General features: G+C 30.7%; 1 protein-coding gene across 1 annotated transcript in view; it reads right to left on the reverse strand.

Moving 5' to 3' along the window:
* Window positions 1-5277: 5277 nt before the first annotated feature.
* LOC126846396 (tachykinin-like peptides receptor 99D) overlaps window positions 5278-25724 on the reverse strand; it is a 34976-nt gene continuing 14529 nt past the window's right edge. Inside the window, exons 3-7 of the mRNA XM_050585755.1 lie at window positions 11423-11571; window positions 8339-8654; window positions 7539-7639; window positions 7373-7463; window positions 5278-6049 (exon numbers count right to left, since the gene is read on the reverse strand). Of these exons, the coding sequence (XP_050441712.1) occupies window positions 5855-6049; window positions 7373-7463; window positions 7539-7639; window positions 8339-8654; window positions 11423-11571 (852 nt within the window). The 3' untranslated portion in view covers window positions 5278-5854. The remainder of the gene's footprint in view (window positions 6050-7372; window positions 7464-7538; window positions 7640-8338; window positions 8655-11422; window positions 11572-25724) is intronic.

The raw sequence follows: 25724 nt of genomic DNA on the forward strand, positions 1-25724 counted from the left end.
TGTTAAGTGCCTAGTATGTAAATTTAGGATGAAATAATTATTTTCTTTTGCTGAAAAATTCAGCAATACTTTATAGTGTTTGTTCTGGTAGAAACTTTGATCATGTTGTCTTATTTTAGAATTACCGTAGAGCAAAACATATTTTTACTGTTTATATTATTTTTAAAATTTGTTTACAAAAAACAAACAAATGAATTATACAAACAAAACAGAGACAATCTATACACCAATACAGAACAAGCCAATACAATTTAAACCAAGTACAGTCTTTTATTTATATATTTATTTTTTTGCTATATCATTATAGGTAATATTTTACAACACAATTCAGACTGAACTTGTAATGAAAAATAAAATAAAAATGAGCAGGGTACTTCTGAACTCCAGTGAAATCTTTACATATTATGAGAGTATATAATATTGTAGTTTGCTTACGAATTTCAAAATCGAAGTATGCATAGTGCTTTCACGTAAGACCGTTTAGAAACCGATTTTTAGTTAAGATAGTTCGCAGACGATTTATATATTTTGTTGTTAACAAACAACAACTTTTCACGGTTGTATATGACTCCTCAAGCAGTGTTTAGTATAGTGTAGTATATTAATAAAATCGCCGTCTGTTCAAATGAAACTGTATTGAAAAAGTATTTTTAGCAAATTGTATTGAATTGCATACGCTTATTATTGTTTACTCAGGTTTTTAACTATGAAATTTGACTTATGGTATCAATGTAGACAATTCAAATTTATTCTAAGCAAACAATGAGTCGCATGAGCGGTTCGTTTATGCGCCGTATTACGGTTGTGTCAGTTCTGTTGCTCGACGCTGAACCTAGTTAAAACCGTGCAAGTCTAACAGGTTTACGATGGCGAGAATGGCATTGATAAAAATGTTGATTTCGTTAATGGTCGTTGTGGCGTGCGCGAACCACCCGACACAAGATCAAACCGACCTGCTCGATCATGTTCAACAAGAGAGACATTGGCAAGGGCTGGCGTTCCACTCTAGTTGGATACTTGTAAGTAGATTGTCGGAAGTAAATCCAAGTTACGGGACAGTGGACCGGTTGCAAATGCTGTCGCCCATTATGGGATGCGCTTACGGGGTGAAGCTGAATTGGGCTCTCTCGTTGACGGTCCAAGCAGCGGAGGAATGCAAGGAATTGCAACGAGACGAAGACGACCGCGCGGACGATTGCATGGCCAGCCTCGGAGGAACCGTCCAAGACGGTAAGCGGGTTTTGTTAAAATTGATGCGCACATTGGAGCTGGTGGATTCGATAATCGGCGGTAACAGTGTCGACCACAACCGGTTTTACCAAACTCTGAAGCCGCTCCGAGAATATCTCACCGGGCAAACTGCCATAGAACTTGAAGACGCGGCTTTCAACCGGCTGTTGGAGGGCGTTGCCGGTTCCTTGGCAGCATTTTTGGACACTACGTGTCAACCGAGCTACCGATTGTTCGACATAGACACAACCCGGGACGAATATGACAGTGAAACGTTCACGAACGGTGTCTACGATTTCTATACACACCTGGTGAACTATTATCTCGACTGGATCCAAGATCATTTAATCCAACTCGGTTTCCATTACGACGAGAGTACGGACCACATTACCTTTGATCCTAGCCAAAGTGGCTGACAAAAAGTCAATTCGGTCCTACAGAAACACAGTTTTTGTCTATCGCTATGCAATTATTGTCTAGATTATATATTTCTTTCGGTAATCACGCGCGTGTTGTACAGAAATAGAAACCGATTTTAAATTTTAACAAAACAAATTAATTCATGTCAAGTTAATTTAATAAAAAATAAACAGTGATATAATAATAAAATAAATAACAGGTATGTTATTATTTATTTGTTATCTAAATGCGTTTACATCGTATTTTGACAAGAAATTAAACAATAATACAAATATTTAATTCAACAATTCCCAACTATTGAAAAAATGGTACTTATTTTGAGTCACCTAACAAGTATAGTGTTTTGTGTCTTATTACCATATAAGTAAAATATTATTGAACTTTATAGCTCATGCCAAAATGAAGTTATTAAATATGTGAATCCATTATGTTAAACCCTTATTATTTTAGTGTATGAAAAACATACTATATTTTGAACAAAGAATTGACGTGTATGAAATGTTGCCTATATTTTGCCCCTTAATCAATAAAGGAATATTTTAGTCCACTCCGTTGCCTAAATAATTGCTGCACTCGGTAGTATTGTTTATTTGTGTTTATAATAGACTCAGAAATAGGTTTTTTATCACTTTTTTAGAAATTCTAAGGGAAAGTTCCTATAAGACTAAATAAAAAAATGACGTATGCATTGAATTAGATGTATAGAAGTGTGGTAGAAACAAAATCCGTACGTCGATACACCAGTCAAGATTTTTGTCTTTCAAGAACAAGTTATTTCTAAGTGACATCCTTCAAAACAATTTCTGTAGATAGTGGTCCATAATAAAATATTACCTTTTTTTTTCTGTTTTCAGTATTTTGTAGATGCTACAAACGGTTGTTTCGGTAAGTTATTTAAATTGAATTGCCAACGTCGTTTCGCCATGACCGCGTTGTGTCAGTTTGTATCGTTTACCACAATTGTGACAGTACAATAATTGTGCAATATAAAATGCATGTCTTGAAGAAATAACCCATAAAAAAATGGTTGTGCTGTTCTCGGTGACTCGAAATGCTTGTAATTATTTTTGCAGTGTCACTCATCAGTATAATATAATACAATTTGCAAAAAAAAAAAAAAAGAATTTGATTTTTCCAATCATTCAGCGTTGTAAAAAATTACCTAATTGTTAATTTATATATATTATCCCCAACATAAATAAACCTAACCGTAAAAAGGGCGATATTTCAGACCCATTCCAAAAAAAGTCAGCTTATTATTAAAGTAGTGTTATCTAAATTGTGGCCAAGTCTGCTCTTTTTTTAGTCCATAACCTTACTTCACTCCTACTTTAACGAGCAACACTGTCTTATATATTTATTGCTTAACACTTGGACCAGTTTCTGAATGAGGCATAAAAAAAACTTGCTTATACCCTTCCTACTTATTGTAACTATTACCAATATTTTTGTTTGTTCTTGCTATTCTGTTATCTTTTTTTGTACTCAATCACTGCAGTTTAAGACTATCTTGATAGAACTCTATCACACCCGTTCGGATCATAACGCATTTACTTTACCTGTTGGAATTGTGTTGACTTCTTCGGTAGATTTCCATTTTAACTAGTACATCAACGGTTATTCGACACGACTGTCTGCCACAACAGATGTCTCACCTGTGTGTCAAGATGTGATCCGAGTAAACAATCCCCAAGTATACATTATTTACATAATTTTCTGAAAATAAAACAATTCGGTTTATTTTTAGAACTCCCTCGACGCGGCTATAGCTTTGGGTAAATGACAATTTCAGCAACGTTGTTGACGTTCAGCTGATCATTGCTCTTGAAACCCTTTTGATATTAAAACATAAATATTTCATGTACGTAAGCCGTTTAAAATGTAAATATTGTCCGTTCCGAGAATAAATTAAACGAAGCTTTTTTTATTATTAAAATAAACGTTTTCGGTTAAAAATAGCTACTGCCAAAGGTCGTATTATAATAATATATATTATGTATAATGTGAAAAATTAAACGACACGAAATTTTTGTCGCTTGCTCCTAAATAACAATATTAATGTTGAACGGGCCCGGGGATAACCGCACAATCCCTTCCGGCCGTGTTCATTAATCATGCGATACGCGTTAAAACCTAAAAGCTCGCTGTTTAATATTACAATCAAAATTAGTATTAAAAAAAAAAAAAACATAAAAAACCGTGTACGGGTCCTCGGATCGCATGACTACAATATATCAACTCACTTTGATAAAACCGCTAAAATATCGTTTACTAAAATTAAAATGTTCATCGACTAATGTTGATGAAAAACAAAACGGATAACACCCGTGGAGATCACTGCGAACTAAGTTCACTATTGCACTTCGCCCAAGAAAAACCACCCACTTCACTCTAGTAAATAAACGATTGGTTTACTAGATAAATACAAAAATTCAAATAATTCCCATCAAACTATTTTTAATTAAAAAAATTAACCAAATACATACGTTACCGTTTAAGCTGTAAAAGTCGATAGACTTCTGGAAAAAATGTAAAATGATAGCAATTTTAATAGTGTATAATATTGTAAGACAAAATATTGACCTAAAGTGCCTCCAAAAATAAAACTAAAAAATTGAAATTATTTTTACATCCATCGAGTGTCTTAACCTTGAATCACCCTGTATTTATATCACGTTACATTATATTGTTTTTCTACTCTGCCGGCGCCAAGTAATTTTAATTTATTAATTTTTTTCAAGCAATACGCTTAAGATTATTAAAATTCCTTTTTTAATTTAAGAAAACATTGGAAAAAAATCATTTTATTGTCGTCATATGAGTAACAATATTCATAACAGATTTGGTTAGGCCACCAGATCATATTATATTATTATTATGATTCAGACCGTTTAGAAAAATGTCCATAACTACTAAATGTCGGATTTTTTTTGTTTCAAAAATATTAACATAATTTTTTAATAAGCGAGTAAGTTTATTTATTTTTATAAGACACACTCTACGTGACCGTACGGACTCGAGCCACTATCCGGTCGAGCTAATATAAGATATTTCCACGGTTCCTCGGCATTAATTAATAAAGGAAAAATAAAGTTCTTTGTGACTAACATTAAAATTCAGTTACTGTGTCGGCAGCTGCTGTCGACTGGCGTACATAATAAAACAGTTCCTACCTATTACCAGGCTTGCCTTTGTGGACCACCTGCTTCGAGGGAAAAGTTCACTAATTTCTGTATAGGTTTTTTTTTTTAAATTTAAATAATTATTCTGTTGCGGATAATCTTCGTTTTTTTTCGAAGCTATTTTATTGCATCGTTGCAATTCGGCTTGGCGCTTAAATCATAGTAGTTTTGAAACTAGAACATTATATACATTTTTTTTTTATTGTATTGGCATTCAGACTAGATCGGTCAAGTGCGTTTTGTTCTAAACGAGGTTTCACCTGTTATTTTGGGGTCGTTTTAAAATGTCATACCTAAATTGTGCGGTTAAAATCGGACTTGACCGCCCAGAAGTGTAGGCACACTCGAGTACCTAAGATGTTGCCCGTGAATCAATATTGTTATTGTTTCAAAATAAAGAAAACACCAACAGTTATGTATTTTTAATTATTTATTTTCTTGACTTCAAATTAAATAGGTACATAGACAATAATAATTGTTGTTCGCAATTACATACAAACAGGGCTGTCAAAACAAATATTGTACATATTACAACCCATCGTGTATTGGGTTGAAAATTCATAAATAATTTAAATATATTTTGATAATATAAAACTATATGAAATTCATAAAATATCACTCAAAAAAAAAAAAAAAATTTTTTTAAAAAATGCCCGGCCTGAGAATCTCGAGACAAGGGCATTCGGTTACGCCGTACTACGCACTTTGGATATGGTACATTGTTCGTGGTAGGTAGGTAGGTAGGTAGATAGGTAGGTACGTCGTTATAATACACTATTAATATTTACACAATCGAAAACCTGACAACGGTATTACAGTGTTTGCTTAGACGATATTAGTTAAACGGTAAACGATACAAAGGGAATAGCAAGTCGATTACACAGTTGAGAAGATGTTCATGCGGTTGTCCGCATGCGTTTAACAGCAAAGTCGAGCCGCCGCCCCGCCGTCTCTCTGCTGACTTCCAATACAAGAATGATGACAATAATGTAACCGTATATCATGTGACATCCCACATACATTCAGTTTTCAGGAGTGAGCATAAGCGGAGTGTCGTTGGTAACGATGGAACTTTTCTTATTGTTTCGGTCATGAATGTTCACGTGGTTTGTGCGCCATTCGAACCTGCCGCTCGAGAACGCGCTCAGGTTTCTAGTCAAACGCCTCCTGCCCGACATAAAGTCTAGTCTCATTTTAAACTCCTGTTTGAATTTTTCCTGACAAACAACATTTTTTAAATTAAAAACAAAAAAAAAATAGTATTTTTTTAGCACGTTTAAACGGATTTCGTTTTAAAACGATGCATTGTCATTCGAGAACAAATTCAATTGATTTATCGGTATTGTTATTGTATTATCGTGTTGACATGGATATGTGATTGGGCTGGATACATGAAAATTCATGTCGCCACTTTCGCGTTACGCTTTCAGTTAGAGACAAGATGTAAGTGATAAGAGACAAGTCTCTTATCTCTATGTGATACATGATAAGAGCTTAGAGATATGAGACAAAAGATAAATGATAAGAGATAATTTATTTTTGTTTTTGGAGTACATCCGTATTTATTTTGAATGTATAATTTACTTTATATAAGCAATATTTATTGTTTAACAAAAGTTTTTCGTTACATACAAAAGTTAATTAACCTTTAATTAGGCGTATGTTAAAAATCTACATAACTAGGAATGTAGGGTGACTATAATAATTACTTTGTAGTCTATACTCTTATAGTATTAATTTAAGTTATTTTATGGAAATATGAAACTTATGTGTACATTTTTTTTTTTGCTTGTATATGACTTATGTAATTTAATTTTGTTCTTATAATTTAGTTATAATTTTTTTAGTTTTTCAGTTTGAACAATATATTTTAGTTTTTTTTCTTATCATAGTCGACATCTTCTTATGATTTTCTATTTTGGTTCTTACTGAAATACTAAACTATTACATACAAGTTTTCTTTCTTGTGATATTTTCATCTATATATATATATATCAATTTTTATGTATATCAACAACTAGCAAAATTTTAGAAAAGAATAAACTTTTTCAGTTTTACCAAATTTGGTAAAGTAGAACATATGTTGTAGAACATATATATTTTTGTGCTGATTAAGTTCATTTTATTGGGTAAATTAGCAATAATATAAGTTGGTAACAATTTGATGGCGTTGTGTAGCATTTCATTAGTTATTGAAAACCCCAATTTTTTTGTGTCATATAGCACTTTACATTTGATGTGTCTCAAAAATTTGAAGCCTAACCTTACTGTGCTTGTTCAACAATCTATTTTCATGTTGCTCTTCTTAATAAAATTATAAATATCACTTGAAATCATCTTTACCACGTTTAAATATACATAATTTTAGTATTGATATTTTTTTGTTGTAATTACTATAGTTGTCCAATGAAGCTAAAAAAAGCGACCGTCATAAAAAAAATTCGTAGATTACTATCGAAATGTTTATTCTTAATATTTTGTTTTAGCAAATAAGCATTCTAAAACTGAAACCAATAAAAAGTTAATAATATTGTACTTACATTGTAAATGGAGTAAATGAACGGATTGTAGCAGCTGTTGCTCATTGCGAACCAATCGAAACAAAACCATATGATATTTATGTAAGGATATCTGAAAAAATCATTTCCAACCACTGTTAAACCGATTTCGCCCAAAGACTTTATTGTGTTATTCTTTTTTACTCACTCGTTGATTTGTGGAAATATATGCTGAAGTAGGTTGTACGTTTGGAGAGGCAACCAACAGAGCGTGAACAGCGCCACGACAATGATCAACATCTTAATGACCTTAAACAAACAATAAATAAACATATTGTAGTCAACAGTGGTGGTATTTTTTATGCGAATTTTTATTGAAAACAACCGACGGTAGTGTAGGAATTTACCGAAAAAATGCAGAACTCTTATCGTTAAGCGGATAAATACTTTTTGATATGTCATGCGTAAGTAGAATGTTTTTGGACGTAGAAAATCGGAAAGGGTTTTCCAAAATGAAAGAACAAAGAGCTACAAAGGAATTTACTGATTGCGAGAACGGTACACTTTACAGGCGCATAAAGAGCTAAACTTTAACGGCGGGCCCTGATTTATTGAATCGCATAGCGAGACTCTTAGCTTGATGTGTAAGTACAACCGAACAACAAAAGACAACCGAATAGCCTAGAAATTGTCGACTTTGCAGTCATGTGTTATGAATCCAAAATGTGAAATATATTTTATCAACAAATTGATAAGTCATATGAGATCACATTTTTGGGAGTTATATTATTTAAATCATAACCAAATCCAAAGACAAAAACTTTAATAATTATTATTAATATTAAATAAGGATTTCAAATTATAAAATAACTCATTCCCGTTGTTCGTTTTTGTACACTGCAAATATTATAATACTTAATTTGTGTTTTTGGCTAGTATATTTTTGTTTGTAACATTTTTTTTTTATGTTCAACAATCACAAAGTCACGGATAACGTTGCGCGCTCACCTTTTTCTTGTTCCTCATCAGGTTCAAATCCCTTTGCGACTGGGCGTTTCCCGGAGCCGACGATCCCCACAGGGCGAATCCTATCCCGGAATACGCCCAAGTCATAATGGACAGCGGTATAACGTACTGGACGATGACCAGCAGTCCTCTGTACACGAGCATATCCGTCTCGGACAGGTTAACGTTCTTGCAGAAAGGCCAGTCTTCGTCCACGTAGACCACGCGTTGGGTGTAAGCCATCGGCGAACTCAGTATCAACCCAGCGATCCATATTGCCCCAATCACCCATAGGCATTGGTTTTTTGACGTTCGAGCTCTGCAATAAAAAATAAAAAAATCAATCTTTCATTTGAAGGAAACACATTGCTAGATCATGAATAATATGTTTTATAATCAGCTGATTTTCTCTCATGTCTTATATCACATGCTATGGATAAATCTATTCTGACCCAGACCCTATCTACGAGGTCAATGGCCGAGCAAATTTACATACTTCGTACTGCTGCGCATTTTCCTGAGCACATTTTTGCATGGCCTATAAGATAATTGTCGTAGTAAACTTTAACAGCTGTTGGATGATTTTAATAATGAACTGCCTTAAAATAACAAACGTGACACGGCAACATATGTGTAATTCTCCAAAAATTCAAAAGATGTGTTTTAAAAAAAATGCGCGCGTACATTGCTTAAATATTTAGTTAAGTACAAACTTTTAAGATATGCCATAATGATTAATTTTAGGTTTTTTAATAATTTTTTTCTTCAATTACAAACATGAAATTATTGATATAATTTACACTATAAAAACGTTCATAAGATCTTAAAAAGTTATAATATTTTTTATGTAGGCCAATAAATAAAAATTTACACTAGGTTAGAGTATTAGAAATTATTTAGTAACACTGAATTTATGAGATCGAAACAGTTACATAAAGTTATAAACAAAATCAAGCGGCCATATTTTTAGAACACCAGGTCTTGAATAAATGTTAAGTTCAGATATAAAAAAAAAGTGATCGAAAAAAGATAACTTAGATAAGAAAAGAAGTAACATTTTTAAAAAAATGTTTAATATTATGTTACAGGTATTAAATACATAATACTCGTTTTATTTTTACTTTATATTTAGGATGAAAATTAAAGTGTTTAGTGAGAAAATGTTTGAATATTAAATTCTCCTCGTAATATGATGTAACCCTTGTTTGTTTTGGTTTTAGTGAATAACAATTTAACACTTTTTTATGAAATTTTCATTACTCTTAAACTAATAATTAAAGCATGATGAATTTAATGAAACTATTTCAGAAAATTACAAACGTGTCTTGTTTGAAAATAGTATAGGTTTTCACACGGTTCCGAAATTGCCACAATCAGGATGAAAGCGACCTAAGTAATAATATGGATGGTATTATTTATACAGGCGAGCACTGAGATCTTTTTGGAAGTACGGGAAAGCTAATGGTTATAAATTAAGCGCACGCTGACATGAGCAAAATAAACTGACATCTTCTCTTTGTTTCACTTTGTAGGAAATCATCATTAACCAACGCTTTCGTAGTTGATTCTTGGTGTCTTGTTGTATCAGCAAACAAAGACTTAACGTCGTAGAAGCTCACAAAGCTCCTTGCGACCTAAACGTCAATACGTTGAAGTACCCTATAGCACCGCACTAATCGTTAAAGGACTAATTCGCTAAGATGTAACTAAATAAACATACAACCGAAAAACAAAATATTATAAAAGGAAAAGACCAAGTCATAGTTAAAATAACCTAAACTGAGCCTAAGGCAAACAGATTAATCTCATGGGCGGATTTATGGTAAAATCATAAATAATATTAAACAAAAAAAACTTTTGATGTAAAAATGCAAACTAAGGTTAACTCATTTGATCGGTTTTAGTTAACATTTAATTTAATCAACTCGTGTTTTTTTTAATCTATCAATTGTATTTGTTTAATTGATAATAAACATAAAATTACATACCTATCACAAAACTCAACTCTCATTACAATATATAAATTTTATTTTGTTTAATGTTATAGTAACAATATATTATTTTGAAAAAATCATTCCGAAAATAATTATTAATTTGGGTAGCGGAGTTAAAGTGTCGATTGGTGTACGTGATTAAGAAACCTACATCTAAATATAGCATATCATACCTTTGAAACGTTTTAAATTAAATCCAAGTGGAATAATTTGATTAGGCCTTTTGAATAACGAACGCGAATGATAGACCGCAATAAAATGGAATCGCCATTAATTTAATGGCAAAGCAATTAAGATTATCGAATGATTGTGTTAGCAAGATGTATGGAAACCGATTTACATTTTCCAATTTAACGAGGTGCCTAAGTAATATTAATGGAATTAACGGGATCGATTAAATTTTCTTCGGATTAAAAAAAAAAAACAAGCGATAAACATTAACGCATTGAAGACATTAATCAGATATGTTTTTTTTTTCAACTTAAATCTTCGACTCTGTCAAAATGGCTAGTACAATTATTAATGATAAACACCGCTACGCAATTGATCTTATAAGGTGTAACAACTTGTCTTTTACAAAATAACGTTTATTATATCCATCGACATCTAACGGATTTCTGTGAAGTATTTTCCAATGGGATTTTGAATATCAAAATTAAAACTTTTGTCCATTAGCAACGTTTCGTCCGTGAAAACAGTTGTTTTTGAGAAATACCTATTAAAAATAAATTTCGTTCTTAAAAATGTAGACATGGTCTGACCGTCACACAGTTGTCTGAGATGGAAAACATTTAGGTGGCAAAAATTAAAGATATTATGTTATTGGGCTGGATACAAGAAATTTCACATCGGTATTTTGTCGTTACGCTAAGAGATGACTGATAAGAGATAAGTACCAAGAGATAATATTTATGTGATAAGAGATAAATGGTATGTACTACAATAAACCGGAAAAACATATCCATGATTAATTTTTTTACCTCCGAGTGGAGAAAATAATAGTTTTTATTATTTTTTTTTCGAGATCTCAACTCTTTGAATTTTTTTTTTAATTTTACTATTTACAAAATCCAAACTAGCTTAATGTACTTACGCGAACGGATTCAATATTGCTTGGCGTCGGTCGACTGCGATGGCCGTTAGTGTGAATACACTGACCGTGATCGACAGCACGTAGATGAATGGACAGAAGGCGCACATGAACGACGGCAAGTTCCATTTTTGCAGCAGCGCGGCCTGGAACTTTAAAAACGAAAAAAATCCCACTGTTAGTGTAGTAAAAAACTATAGCCAAAGATATATATATATATGTATATATATGTGTTAGTTGAGATGGTCGCCATCGTGTTGGCAATCTTGACGTTCAGTTCAAACAGTTTTATATTATAAACCACGGTTAGCGGTCAACCCTATACGTTTATTGAATAGTACTCATATCGTGGTAATTGCGAATATCATCGCAGTAGGAAAAGTTCAATTTACAGATTTATTTAACAAAAGTTACACTGGAACTTGTAGACGACAGCAACTGCACACAGCCAATACAGTGTGCGATGGCATTGTCGGGGTTTAACGCGGCCGAGTTGATAAACAACCGTTTCCCATGTGAGTTTTTTGTCATTTTAATGGTAAAAATGAACAGCCGAGAGTACATTTCTCAAGCATACACCGCTATAGCATATCCACGGACCGACATTTTTTTAAACGACCACTATAGTGTTGTGTTTTTTGTTTGAGAAATGGACGGATACAAATAAATACGAACACACACAATGCGGGACGAGAAATACATACATTATATATATCTTGATTGAGAGTCGGGCATTTGAGAGATGTCCTAAAACGATACCGTCAACCGTGCATGAGAACGGCAAAGTATCGACTAGTATAGTATTATGTAGGGGCTAACAGCTACTTTAAAGAAAATTATTATTTTATATGTTAGACATTAAATCCCGCTGAAAAAAAAACACACACATTAGTATAATTGGCAACAAAACGATTCCCGTTGTATTATATTACTATTGTCCTAAAATTATCAAAATTAAAATCAAAAGACAGGCGGTTGATTAAGTGTCTCTTGATTTATCACTAACAATAATAGTTACAAGGTATAATGTATTGTTAATTTTCAACATTAAAAATAAAATTTATTCACTTAAATTTTAAAAAAATAACGCCTTTTAATTTACTGTAAAGTTATCTTGTCTTTTTTATATCGGAATGAAAATAAAAATTGTTAAATATTTAATTAATACTTTTAAGAAGACGCCACGCCATCTAGTTATTAACTAAATACAAAATTTGGGCATATTATCGATAAAATGTATTCTGAAAACTGTTTTGTAAAATGATTTCGTTCATACACAGTGAAAGAAAATTCAAATTTGTTTACAAAAACATGTAATTTTATTATACTAAACCAAATGTTAAGCCTATTTTAGTGGTTTTTATTTTCCTAACAAGAATTAACGATTGTGTGTAAAACCGATATAATATTATAACTGCCGAGAGTTAACTAATTTAAATTAAACTGATTCGCTTAAAACAACGTACATTGAAGTAGTAAGTAGTTAAATTTAAAATATAATATACTAAAGTACACGTGCACGTTTGCGTTAGTAGTTAGATCACATTTCACTGGTATGCATACATATAATTTGAATTAAGTTAATAAGGAATTATAATGCATACATAAATATGTTGGCAACGTGCATTAACTCAATGCAAATAAATTATTATCTAAGCCGACTCCTCAAATTGAATTAAATCAAACACCGACGTTACCATTGACATGTGAAAAATGCTAACCAAATTGTCACTCAATATAATATATTATTATTATATTAATATTAATAACACTACAACGACCACAAGGAAAGTTAATTTTAATAGTTCAAATGCTGATGTTTGTTAAACTTATTTCGCATCGATTCAATTCGGATTAACGGCTGCATGTTGATTAAATTGAACATGTCATTAAGGTATGCTGCACTTTTTTACTTTTATTTAATATGTTCCTCAATTATAACTTAGTTGCAGTTCATACGGTAAATATTTAACAATAGTTTATAATACAGATTTTTATTCAAGTTTCACAATTTATATGGGCTTAATTTGAAACAGATAAGTGATTTAAGAAATTAATTATTATTTAAGAATTAATAATTACATATTTTTTTTTTTTTTTGAAAACCATAATAGGTATATGTATTAGTATAAAACAACTAAATCAAGAAGAGATTAAATCTTTAGTTTTTTGTTATGTAAAGTATGATAAACACGTGTCAATTACCATTAGCGTTATGAAATATGTATAAAATATTTTTAGTACAATTTCTTTCATATTTTTATATTCGTTTGTTTAAAACGGTGCTAATTCTGTACACATATCTGAACATTATTGAACAATTATGTGGCGATAATCGATCATTTTTTTGGTTTATTATGATTACTTTTTGGTTTTTTCTATGCTAAACACTAGAATAAAATTTTTTTTTAAAACTCAATTGTAGACTTGAACTTTGAAACTCTTGAAGAAAATTTATCGGAACAACCCAGTTTACGTTTTCTATTTTTTAAAAAGCAAAATAAGTATTGTCTACGTTATTTTTTTGCAATGTTATATTGGGGAAGCGAGACTCACTTTTTTACAAAAAACGTTTATAATGACGGTTGTGATGATCTAGTAAAAAAATAATGTATAACATTTTAATAAAGTATCCTCGTTGTTGTGCTTGTAATTATACTTTATAGTTTTATTTTAAAATTCAATTTTTCTTATGATAAATTGCTTTTAAGTAACCATTAAAGTTTTCAAAAAAAAAAATGTTAATAGTTAACATTACTCTGTTTGAATGTTATAAGTCTACAACAACATAAAAGAAAATCTGTATTATAAATTGTTGTTAAATATTTACCGTATGAACTGCAACTATGTTATAATTGAGGAACATATTAAATAAAAGTAAAAAAGTGCAGCATACCTTAATGACATGTTCAATTTAATCAACATGCAGCCGTTAATCCGAATTGAATCGATGCGAAATAAGTTTAACAAACATCAGCATTTGAACTATTAAAATTAACTTTCCTTGTGGTCGTTGTAGTGTTATATATAATATATAATTGCATTGATGTAATGCACGTTGCCAACATGTTTATGTATGCATTATAATTCCTTATTAACTTAATTCAAATGAAATGTATGCGTACCAGTGAAATGTGATCTAACTACTAACGCAAACGTGCACGTGTACTTTAGTATATTATATTTTAAATTTAACTACTTACTACTTCAATGTACGTTGTTTTAAGCGAATCAGTTTAATTTAAATTAGTTAACTCACGGCAGTTATAATATTATATCGGTTTTACACACAATCGTTAATTCTTTTTAGGAAGATAAAAACCTCTAAAGTAGGCTTAAATTTGGTTTAGTATAATAAAATTACATGTTTTTGTAAACAAATTTGAATTTTCTTTCACTGTGTATGAACGAAATCATTTTACAAAACAGTTTTCAAAACAAGTTTTATCGATAATATGCCCAAATTTTATATTTAGTTAATAACTAGATGGTGTGGCGTCCTCTTAAAAGTATTAATTAAATATTTAACAATTTTTATTTTCATTCCGATATAAAAAAGACAAGATAACTTTACAGTAATTAAAAGGCGTTATTTTTTTTAAATTTAAATGAATAAATTTTATTTTTGATGCTGAAAACCAACAATACATTATACCTTGTAATTATTGTTGTTTGTAATAAATCAAGAGACACTTAATCAACCGCCTGTCTTTTGATTTTAATTTTGATAATTTTAGGACAATAGTAATATAATACAACGGGAATCGTTTTGTTGCCAATTATACTAATGTTTGCGTTTTTTTTCAGCGGGATTTAATGTCTAACATATAAAATAATAATTTTCTTTAAAGTAGCTGTTAGTAGCTTGACAGTTTAAATAAATGGCTTTTATACGAAATCTTTCCTATTCCTATTCATTCAATGCGAATTAACGACCTCTTGGTAAAGTGGTAATATTAATAATTTATATTTTATTTTATCGGTTTATACGTTTTTAATTGTATTTTTCACTTAAAAAAATTTGGGTTTTTTTGAAAATACTTTTAAAATCATTAAATTTTTATCTTTTTTATCGACTCGAAGAAACCCTCGTTGGTTTCCATAGGTTAGGTTAGGTTACCATACTTTGATCTCAAGCTGATAATTTACATACTTAAAACTAAGATTTGAGTCTGCGCTTACATACATTTTGTTAAAGCTGTTTGGTTATTAAGTATACAAGACGTTCGATCGTTTGGCGAAGCAAACCACACACGAAAGCATGTACGAAACTGTGTTTTAATAACACATTTGCAATTTCCCAAATTCGAATGAGTTCAATTGACTTAACAGCTATTTGTATAAACACTTGTGCGTGTTAAATGTTGTACTTAATGTCTAGCTGTTACTCTTCGATTATTGTTTTTTTTTTCATGTTTACAGTTCTGATTTGGCCAATCTAAAGGAATTTCAATTATTTACATTCGGCCAAAAATAACTTAAACCCCAATACGTTCTCTAGGTATCTGATAGTCTAACGTCGATACTATTTAACTTGCTTGTAATAATATTACACATTATTTTACAGCGAGCCATAGTTGTATGTGAACAGATCTACACGAGTAAAAAATGAACATCCAAACACTATACAATACATGCCATCTCTATTTTCTATTCTTCAATCATAACAATGTATTGTCACACAATAAAAATTCGACTACTTAGGCAGGTCCAATTCTGTAATGATATATGAGTTTTTGGGCAACTTTTGCTAGGTTATATTCACAGATTTTTAATTGTGTGCTTCTTTTTTTTTTTTTTTTAATTGGGTTTTAGTGTTGAAATAATTGCAAATATAGTTAATTTAATTACAAGAAACTGAAATTTTTAAATACAACTCTGCTTCCTACAAAACATAGTAGTAAGTAGCCAAAGAACTCGAATCTCTTTACTGAATTGAAAAGGCACCATCCTATGTAGTCGACATTGTGATTTCTTCACACAAATAAGATCATGGTCTTGTCTTTATAATATTACCTCTAATACGTCCTATTGTTAAATAATGTTTACAGGTTGCATTATTTAGTTGTAAAATAAAATAAATGAAACATTCTAGTAATAATAATTTTCAATAGGCCGATATTCGAATAATATTTTATGTTTATTTTTATAAATTTTATATTTTATATTTATTTTATAAATTTTATTTTCATAAAAAAAAAAAATTCTCGAATATTTGGCAACTCTGCTAAAGCGGTCAATTACGTGTAATTTAATAGCCGAACAGGTATACATAAAGATTCATCTGGCAATTAATTATCCCACAAGATACAGTGAACAGTATGCTAGGAGTTTGGTTAGAGCTTAGTAGATTTCCCACAAGGCGCATAACCAAGGGAGATGTAATTTAGATAATATGCGCGTTTAAATTTATGTGTATCGAACAATACAGACGTTAATGTTTCAGTGGATCTTATTTGCACGGTTTTGGTTGTGCACAACATAAATTTATTCAGTTGTACTTGCAATAAACATGTTTGACTTAAGCAATGTTGTACTCGGGAATAATTATTATTAACTGCTTTCAGTCATCATTTGATCGTTCCGAGATAAGTATAACAAGTTGTCAGTATCCATATAGTTGGTTCCAAAGTAACCGATACACAACTGTCGAAGCAAAAGTTGTTGCAAAAGCTCATTAATTCCAAACAGCGATTCCAAGACTAGTGTTTTTTGATAAACTTTAAGCGTAATAATATTAATAACTATGCTGTTGTGTACGCTTCTTGGGAAGAGTGTTTTGTACAGTTTTGGATATGAAAGGATTTCAAGTCTACGTCGGTTAATTTTGGAACTTTGATACATACCATATTAGATCCGTTTGACGCCGGTTTGTTGACTTTTGATCGATAGCGTTTTAACGGCGCATTTAACGTTTTTGCCGGATGCTGAATTTTTTTTCATAAATAGTTGTAACCTTTTTGAAATATTGCACTGCGCCATTTTATCGTTTGTAGATTATTCACAGTTACAGTACATTACATAAATTTACATAATATGATTGCACTATATACCTGTACTATGTAACTGTCATTATGACTACCGTATGGGATACATTTGTAACATCATTTTATGGATATCGATCATGGGTGCAGTACCTCCTACGTGTAAAAAAAAGCGTTGCCAATTTTTCCCCGAAGATGAGTGTTGGGTGTTTTTAGTCTGAACGATTCGCCACACGACATGCTTTGGAGTTAAGCGGAAGAGATTTAAAATTCCGGATGGGCAACGGAGGGGAAAAATGAAATGCACGAGACGGCCTGATAATAAAATTGTACGTGACCGCCAAACATTATCGTCGTACGTATTACCATAACATCAAAAATAATTTTTAAAAAAAAAGCCAGCACGGTGGGCATACATAGGAGGCATAGTGGAGAAGGGGCGTTAAAAGTCTACAGAAATAATTAAAAACTGAAAGTGATAAAAACACTTTTAATTAATACACGCTTCGATGCGAGTCTGTGGATAGTGGGTTTAAACCAGTACAGTCCAGACCAAGCACAGTAGTCAGTAAGAAAGTATTATGCGTAAGTGAACAAGTAAGAGAGTGGTTCAGTGTTAAAATGAATAAAAATAATAAAATTTTTATTCAGATAAAAATGAAAAATATCGATAAAAGCATTGTACCCAATGACAATTATATAAAAATGTAATCTATTAATTAAAAGTCAATGTTTAATATAAAGGTGGTGTTCTCCTTATTTTGGGTTTTCTTAAATAAAAAAAAATAGTTTGACTATAGACTTTTCAGACCAAAAACGCTAAAAAATCGATATAAATAAAGAGTTCCCACTCATTTTTGGGAAAAAAATGTATGATATTTGTTATCCAGTAGTACTATGTCTTAAGAATATTCTGTAAAAATTTGGAACTAATTAGACTATTTTTAAACAATGTATAGAGAACCGTAAATTTTAAGTTGAAAAGTATGTAAATTTTTGTTTAGTGTTTTCTTCATTTTCAATGGAATGGGATGAATTTTCTACATTTTTTGGTCTAATATAAGTACCTCACAGATACGATTTCCAGACACAAAAATAAAAATAAATAAAAACACATCATTGTAAGTACAATACCTATTCAGCTCCGCGTAGTAGTTAATATTTACTATGTTGTTTGTTATTTATATTGTGCAAAATATTATTGGTCGTGTTCAAATGTTACAACAAAACTGTTTGAATAGACCACTAAAGTAGTGTAATATTATGTTCAAGTGTGTATGGAAAACGTGGAAATAATATTGTTGTTATTTTCTGCAACAATGCACTCACCGGAAGTATCACAACAAAAAGCTTAGTACGAGTATAAAACTTAATTTCCGAGTAACATAAGTTTACACCGGTCGATCAAACTTGAATAACAAAAAGCAGTCGTTAAACTCATAATCTAGAAAAAGCTTGAGCAACTCGTGGTTATATAAATATAATAATATTTAAAACACTCTTAACCATTTTAAAGTGTTTTAAAGTTGTTTTAAATATTATTTTGTTGAACTCATATTATACAAACTAATACAGCAATGCTTTGGACGTTAGACCCGATTTAAGTACGATTTAATTTATATTTATTAAATCAACTGTATTGTAAAAATTGAGATTTCCAGTTGGTCGTTTTCAATAATATTATTTACAATAGGAACTCAACAAAAACTATTGCCCTTTTTATAATTGTTAATCAAGTAAGACAAACTTTTTTTTCCTCAATATCCGGACTATTAAATAATATGTTTTATATTGTCTGTTGACCTAGTTTCGGTTGTTGTATGTTTTTTTTTTTTTCATAGTAAATTGACAACCCTAAGAAATCGTTTAAGCTCGTCGGTTGGTATGGAGGCAATCTATTTTCAGTAATTGGAATACTACTTGGAATTACATCTGTCACGTAGTTAGCCATCGATAACGCAACATTTAACTACAACAAGAATAACATTCACTCATTTTCCTATCTCATATTAATATTAATTAAATTGAACATAACAAGATTAATAAAAAAATGAATGAATAAATAAATAATGAGTTTTGTTAATAATTCGCAACATTAAAGTAATGACGATAGCGATTAATTTTGTGTGTTACAAGTTTAATATTTTAACCGTAATAATTTATCATCAAACCTAACAAAATATTATAATAATATGCTTTACATACATGAATCCACAGAGTGGGTCTGGTAGAACGATTGTTTACAACCAAGAAGAGATATTACAATTATTCAAACACCAGGCGACACTCTTGCATTTGACATTAAAAGGCTTCTGCACTAGCATTTATTAAGGCGCATTGTATAGGCAATTCTTCACTAAAACTTAACATAAAGCTACGCACTTTTGTACGTTCAAATTATTACCATAGAAAAGAAGGATTTATTTTGAAATTTTCTTTTTTTCAATTTTTATAACGCATCTATTATTGCGTACAAAAACATATTAATATGCTTCTACTTCAAACAGAACTTACCTAAAAAATACTCTGAATTTAAGTTTTGAAAAAGTACAGTCATTTGAAATATCCAATACCATCATAATGCTTTTTTTTTTTCCTCCGTTTTAAAATATATTCTTATGTCTTGAAAAATTTGTTTTTATTCGCCGTCGACCGATGGTAACATGTCCCCTGTCGCCTTTTCGACGACAATATTCTATTAGTCATTTATCATTGCACCTACCTACCAACTCCCCTGTGTCCTTTGTCCGAACTTAAACCCTACTCAAAGTCTTTTCGGTTTCTTCGGCGCTAACATTTGAATTGACCAATTTATAACTATATGGGTTATACCTTTAGATATATACCGATATTGTATTATATTTTGTGGCCTGAGTAACGAGAAACGGAAATGCATAACCATACGTCATTTTAGGACAAATCATTAATCGACCGGAAATGTATATGTTTAGCTAACAATATCAAAACTATATACTTTGGTTTTGGCAATACTAATGACCGTTTTTTTTTTTTCAATAGACACTATACTATGCACAATCTTTGGATATGATGTAAAATAATAAGTAACAATAAAATAATGTATCTGTTTATAATTATTGTTCCAACTCTTTGAAAATATATTGTAAGCATTAAATTAATAATTTAACCTTAATAAGTTACTTTTAATTTGTTTATGCAATATGAGAGGGCTAAATTTTTACTTTTTTTTTTAATGTTTTTATTCATATCTCTTTGTCATAAATCAATTAATCACACTCAAATAAGGTCGAACTGATGGCAGTGCGATCGTTCAAGGGACCAACGATATTTTTTATCCTAATTAATCATTTTTTTAACTTAATTAACTAGCCATAATACGTCATAGCCGTAATACAGTTAACGTTTACAACTATTTTTTAACAGTACATTTTTTGGTAGACTTGGGATAAGTGCTGCTTTATCAAACGAAAATTACCACTCAGCGAGGGGGCACAGTTTTTGGACAAAGCAATTAACGACATGGTCGCATAAGGTCGGTCAAACGATATTGTTTTTTGTGAGTTGCAAAAAAGTGTAGAAACAATTTAAAAATTACAAAAGTCAGGTTAGGGGACACAATTAATGTTTTCTATAATATAGGTATTAGGTAGTATACACGATTGACATTGCAATAATAATTATTGTTTCTCATAGTCTATACCCACAGCTGTACAACCCAAATACAATAAGAATATTATAATAAAGACGCGGGTATTTGCGTTTTCGACACGGTTGTGAGTTATTATGTCTCGCAAGACGGCCAAAAGAAAACGTTTTACTATAATATTATATACTACACAACGTCAAGTAATGACATTAACAAAGTACACACAGCTTATATTGTGTCTAACGCGGGATTATCTGTAGACATTTACTGTTTTTTTTTTTTTTATCGATTCGGTAAACAGAGTTTTATTGGGCGACCTTGAAGAGTAAGTATAACAACGTTCAGCGTACGGGTTTCCTGTATATAAAAAACAAAAAGAACAAAAATAACCGAACAATGAATGACATTTGATAGTAAAATTTCTGGCAGTCTGTTCGAAGATTTTTATGCCAATTATAAACACATACACGTGCCCGGTAGGAAAAGAGTTGGTCGTTTTCCAAAAAAAAAAAAAAAAGTAACCCGGTGATATTCGTACGGCACACTTGAGCGTACTTAGGCCTTTGTAATCGCCAAAGATTGTGCCACCAATTATGATGAAAATATGTGAAAATAACGGTCACGGAGCATACTGAGGCACACTAACTTAACCGTAATGGTGGAAATACCGTTATCGACAAAAGCATTGTACCCAATGACAGTGATTTAGGGTTAAAGAGACTGAAAGTAGATCTTGACTATTATATTTTATAACATAAAAATGTCACACTTCGATGCGACCCCTTTTTGGTAATTTCTTCTGTGCTGGTACCAAACAGGACGAAACACATTTTCTCATAAAATAATTATTACACTTCAGATTCAATTATTTTTCAACACTTTAAACAATATATTTCAAATTTTAATAGTTTTTAATTTTTTCCAGAGCTTTATCAACTTTAAAAACATAAATGATCGATAACCACATTTTGATATTTATGTTAATTTTAAAGTTACTAAAGTTTAAAAGTAATTATCCAAAACTGCGGTTATCGACCCAGTCAAAACGGTTCAGTACATTATTTTTGATTTAAAAAGTTGATAGAGTATTGGAAAATACTAAAAAAAAAAATACGGGCTTAGTTTATTTTCATAACAGTAAAAAAAGACATAAATAAAAATGTTTTCATCATCCTGTACTGTGCTGGATTCTTACTATTTTCAAAATATTATTTTTTTTTTTTAATGTCATTATGTACATTTAAGTCGTGTACTCGGTAAACGAGTAAAGAAAACAAATTGTATTTAAGCAAATAATATTTAATATTCTTGGTTGCTCCCTGTTAAAAGAAAATGAGCATGCTAAAAAAAAAGAAAACCCATTGAGAGATGAAATACAACGAACTCTCGGAGATAAGGCTGTAAAGGTATCGACAAAATAAAACAAATGAGTTCTTACACACAGTCTTATACAAATTAAAAAACTTTCCACCAGGTGATGACCGCACTGTCCGATTGGTGTTTAAACTATGTCCAAGAAAACTAAGCGGATTTGTTCGCTGTTTTCAGCGGTTCACACCTAACCGAGCACAGCGGGCTGAAGTTTAATTAAAAAAGTACTAAGCCTTTATCGAATATCGTTGAGTTAAAAACACGTTTCCGTTGGCTGGCAAACCGAGTTCAATTTATTTGGAAAACTATTAACTGTCGTTGCCAAGACGTATAAGAGAAATATCACCACAACACAAAACTCGTTGAACTCAAAACTCGACGATTGTATAATAATTAAGTTCCGAAGTATAAATTATTCACACAATCCTTGTAACTGAGACGCTTGTGCGTATAGTTTCAGATCAGTAAAACAAGCTAAATATGTTTGTAGGACAATAATAAAAACAAAAATGCACCCCAATGAAGTCCGGCCATAGTATGGTCAGAGGGGTCACGGATTTCTAACGTTTATCGGTTACTGAATGCGAATGAATCGCTGTTGTTTTAAGAATATATTAATTTGGCTCACTTTATCGACAACAAATGTGTTTAAGGTTTCTGCTCGATAAAAAAGATACGAGTACAATTTTTATATTTTACAGATACACAATTAATGTGCAATCAGTCCAATTTTCCGACCATTACTCAAAAAAATAAAAAATACTTCCATCGCCACTTCTAAGCTAAACAAAAAAAAATGATAGAAAGAACAAATCATTTCAAAACCAAAACTTGTTCTTGATCGAAGCCAAATTAGGTTATTAATAAAATTTATATAATTTATTGTTCTATGGTGACTAACAATGAAAAACAATTTTTGTTAATGAAAAAAAAAAACAATATAAGAAAGTTATTATTATTAAATGTAATTATTTATATTTTTAAGCTGATTTTATTATGACAGCTTTAAAAAAGTCGAAACTCATTTGATAGTGATAAGAGTATCGTTTGATAAGAGTAGATTGTCTTCTTTATACATTTGTTAGTGATAGGTAACAATGATAGTTCTTTATATTGTAATTTTCACATTGAGTTTACTGTAATAGTCGTTATTTTCAAATAATCATCTATAATAGTGTAACAATATTGTTTAAACTGTAAACCTGTTTTACTTTAAAAAAAACTTGATTTTCACAAGTAAAACATCAAAGAAAAAAAAACCACGTTGTTTTACTTTAAAACCTAGATTTCTTTAATGTTTGTTTACTAAAGTCTATATATAAAAATAATTCAACACTCATAAAATACCGTAGGATGCTTAAAAAATGATAAAACACAAATATAAATAGGGTACTTCTTTTATTGTGATACTGATACATGGACAGGCCATCCTTAATAGTGTTATTGATACCAAAGTTTCGTTGACCCGACTCAGACCGAGTAAAGTAAGCAAATTTCAGTGATTTAATGCTTAATTTTTTTGGGGGGAATGCCAAACAGTTCCAAGCAAAGGGCGAACGTTTGGAGTATTTTCGAATTAATTGTGTTTTTAAAGTCATTCGTGAACGATAAAAAGAGGTAGGAAAAAAATGCATTGTCAATTTCAAACTCGTTACAACCGAATTGCTTTATTTATTTAATTTGGATTTCTTGAAATTACTATTCAATGTCTTAGTGTTTTTTTTTAATCTCTTAAAAAAACAGAATTTTACTGTAGTAAATAATTGTGTATATTAAAACGACAACACACTTTCCCGGCAACGTACTTTGTATTACATTATCATTATTTATGTAATTTTCCCAAAGTTTGGTTTCGAGTAATTATATCTTTTACTTTCATCTCGAGTCGACACTCGACACACACACACACAAAGATATGAAAATATTATTACTACGAAACCGCAGCCGAAATCATTAATACTATTGTAATAATTATTATTTTAATCTGAGCGCAAATCGAGTGAAACGATTTTGCGGTTAAAGTTTTTGCACTGGAATTATGCACAATACAATCCAAAGTCCACGATTTAAAGTTTACACAAACTTGAATCTTGATATTATATTTTGTCGGGTCACCTTCTGACACCGTCCACGAGAGTACCTAACAGATTTATTTCCTGTTTGTATTTCACAACAGTTTACCGTTGGCTACTGCACTGCGCTTAGCAATTCGGTTAGGTTATAAGGCCCATAAATAGTTTGCAAACAGCTATTGTAGTCCAAAGGAATGCCGTTCGACAAACCTAAACTACCATAAACTATTTAATCATCGCAATTTACATCAATTTCCAGCTATTACAATATTAGCAATTTATACTTGTTCTACTCTAGTTGACCACTCTAATAAATTGGGGTTAACCGAAAATCCAGTGGGAAATTCAATCAAAGCGAAACTTTTGGTGAAATAAAGTTTTATTCGAAGAGCTCAGAACGCAACAAATGTCATTTTTCTTGATTAGTATGAAATGACTTTTTGTTTTCCAAAAGACAATAACTATTGTTCCTATTATTTGTGTTCGGATTAAAAGTGAAAACCCTATTTTTCAATTAGCCGTTTAAGTACCTACCATCTTACATTATTTCTTTGTACAAAATAACACTTTAATTTTTAATTCATTGACGATGACAACCCAACAGATGTCTCGGCTGAAAAACTAAAGCCCTGCTTGATGCGTTCCTGTCATTGGAAATAAGAAATATTAAATTTAAACTTTTATTTAAATGTGTATATCCTACAAGCTTACAAAGTTTGTCGGGAACAATCTATTTAAAAGATTATATATATTTAATACTTTGAGTCATCAATCATATTTCTAAAAAAAAAAAATTCAACTCCAAAGCTAAAACTTTTTTAACAAAGTTGTTAAAAAAAGGGTTAACAATAGCCATATTTCAAATTTCAGTGAATATTCTGGGTTTGAAGTGTATATCTATATATTTTTTCAAACGCTAATGAATTTAATGCAGTGGAATATACATTATATTTTTTGTAAATATGAAATTAAGAAGGTTTGATTTTTGACTAATTTTTAAGATTTAAATAATTATTGTTAAACTAACGCGATTAATGAATACTATTTTCAATACTTTATTTTACAATAAGCACCAGTGTACTTATACTTACCTACTACCTGTTTATGAATCATATTGTTGTAATTGATATTTTAAATAATAAAACGAACAATGTGTACAGTTAATATTGGTGTATTATTATTGCAAATACAGGGTGGTCCATCTGATGTGAGACACTCATTTTCTCAGAAAATATGAATATTTTGAAAATTAT

The sequence above is a fragment of the Adelges cooleyi genome, unplaced genomic scaffold (genome assembly GCF_023614345.1).
Source record: "Adelges cooleyi isolate 19-005CV unplaced genomic scaffold, UGA_ACOO_1.1 ACOO_flye_CR_arks_rails_tigmint_CR_PRNA_9, whole genome shotgun sequence".
In the NCBI taxonomy this organism is placed as follows: Eukaryota; Metazoa; Arthropoda; class Insecta; order Hemiptera; family Adelgidae; genus Adelges; species Adelges cooleyi.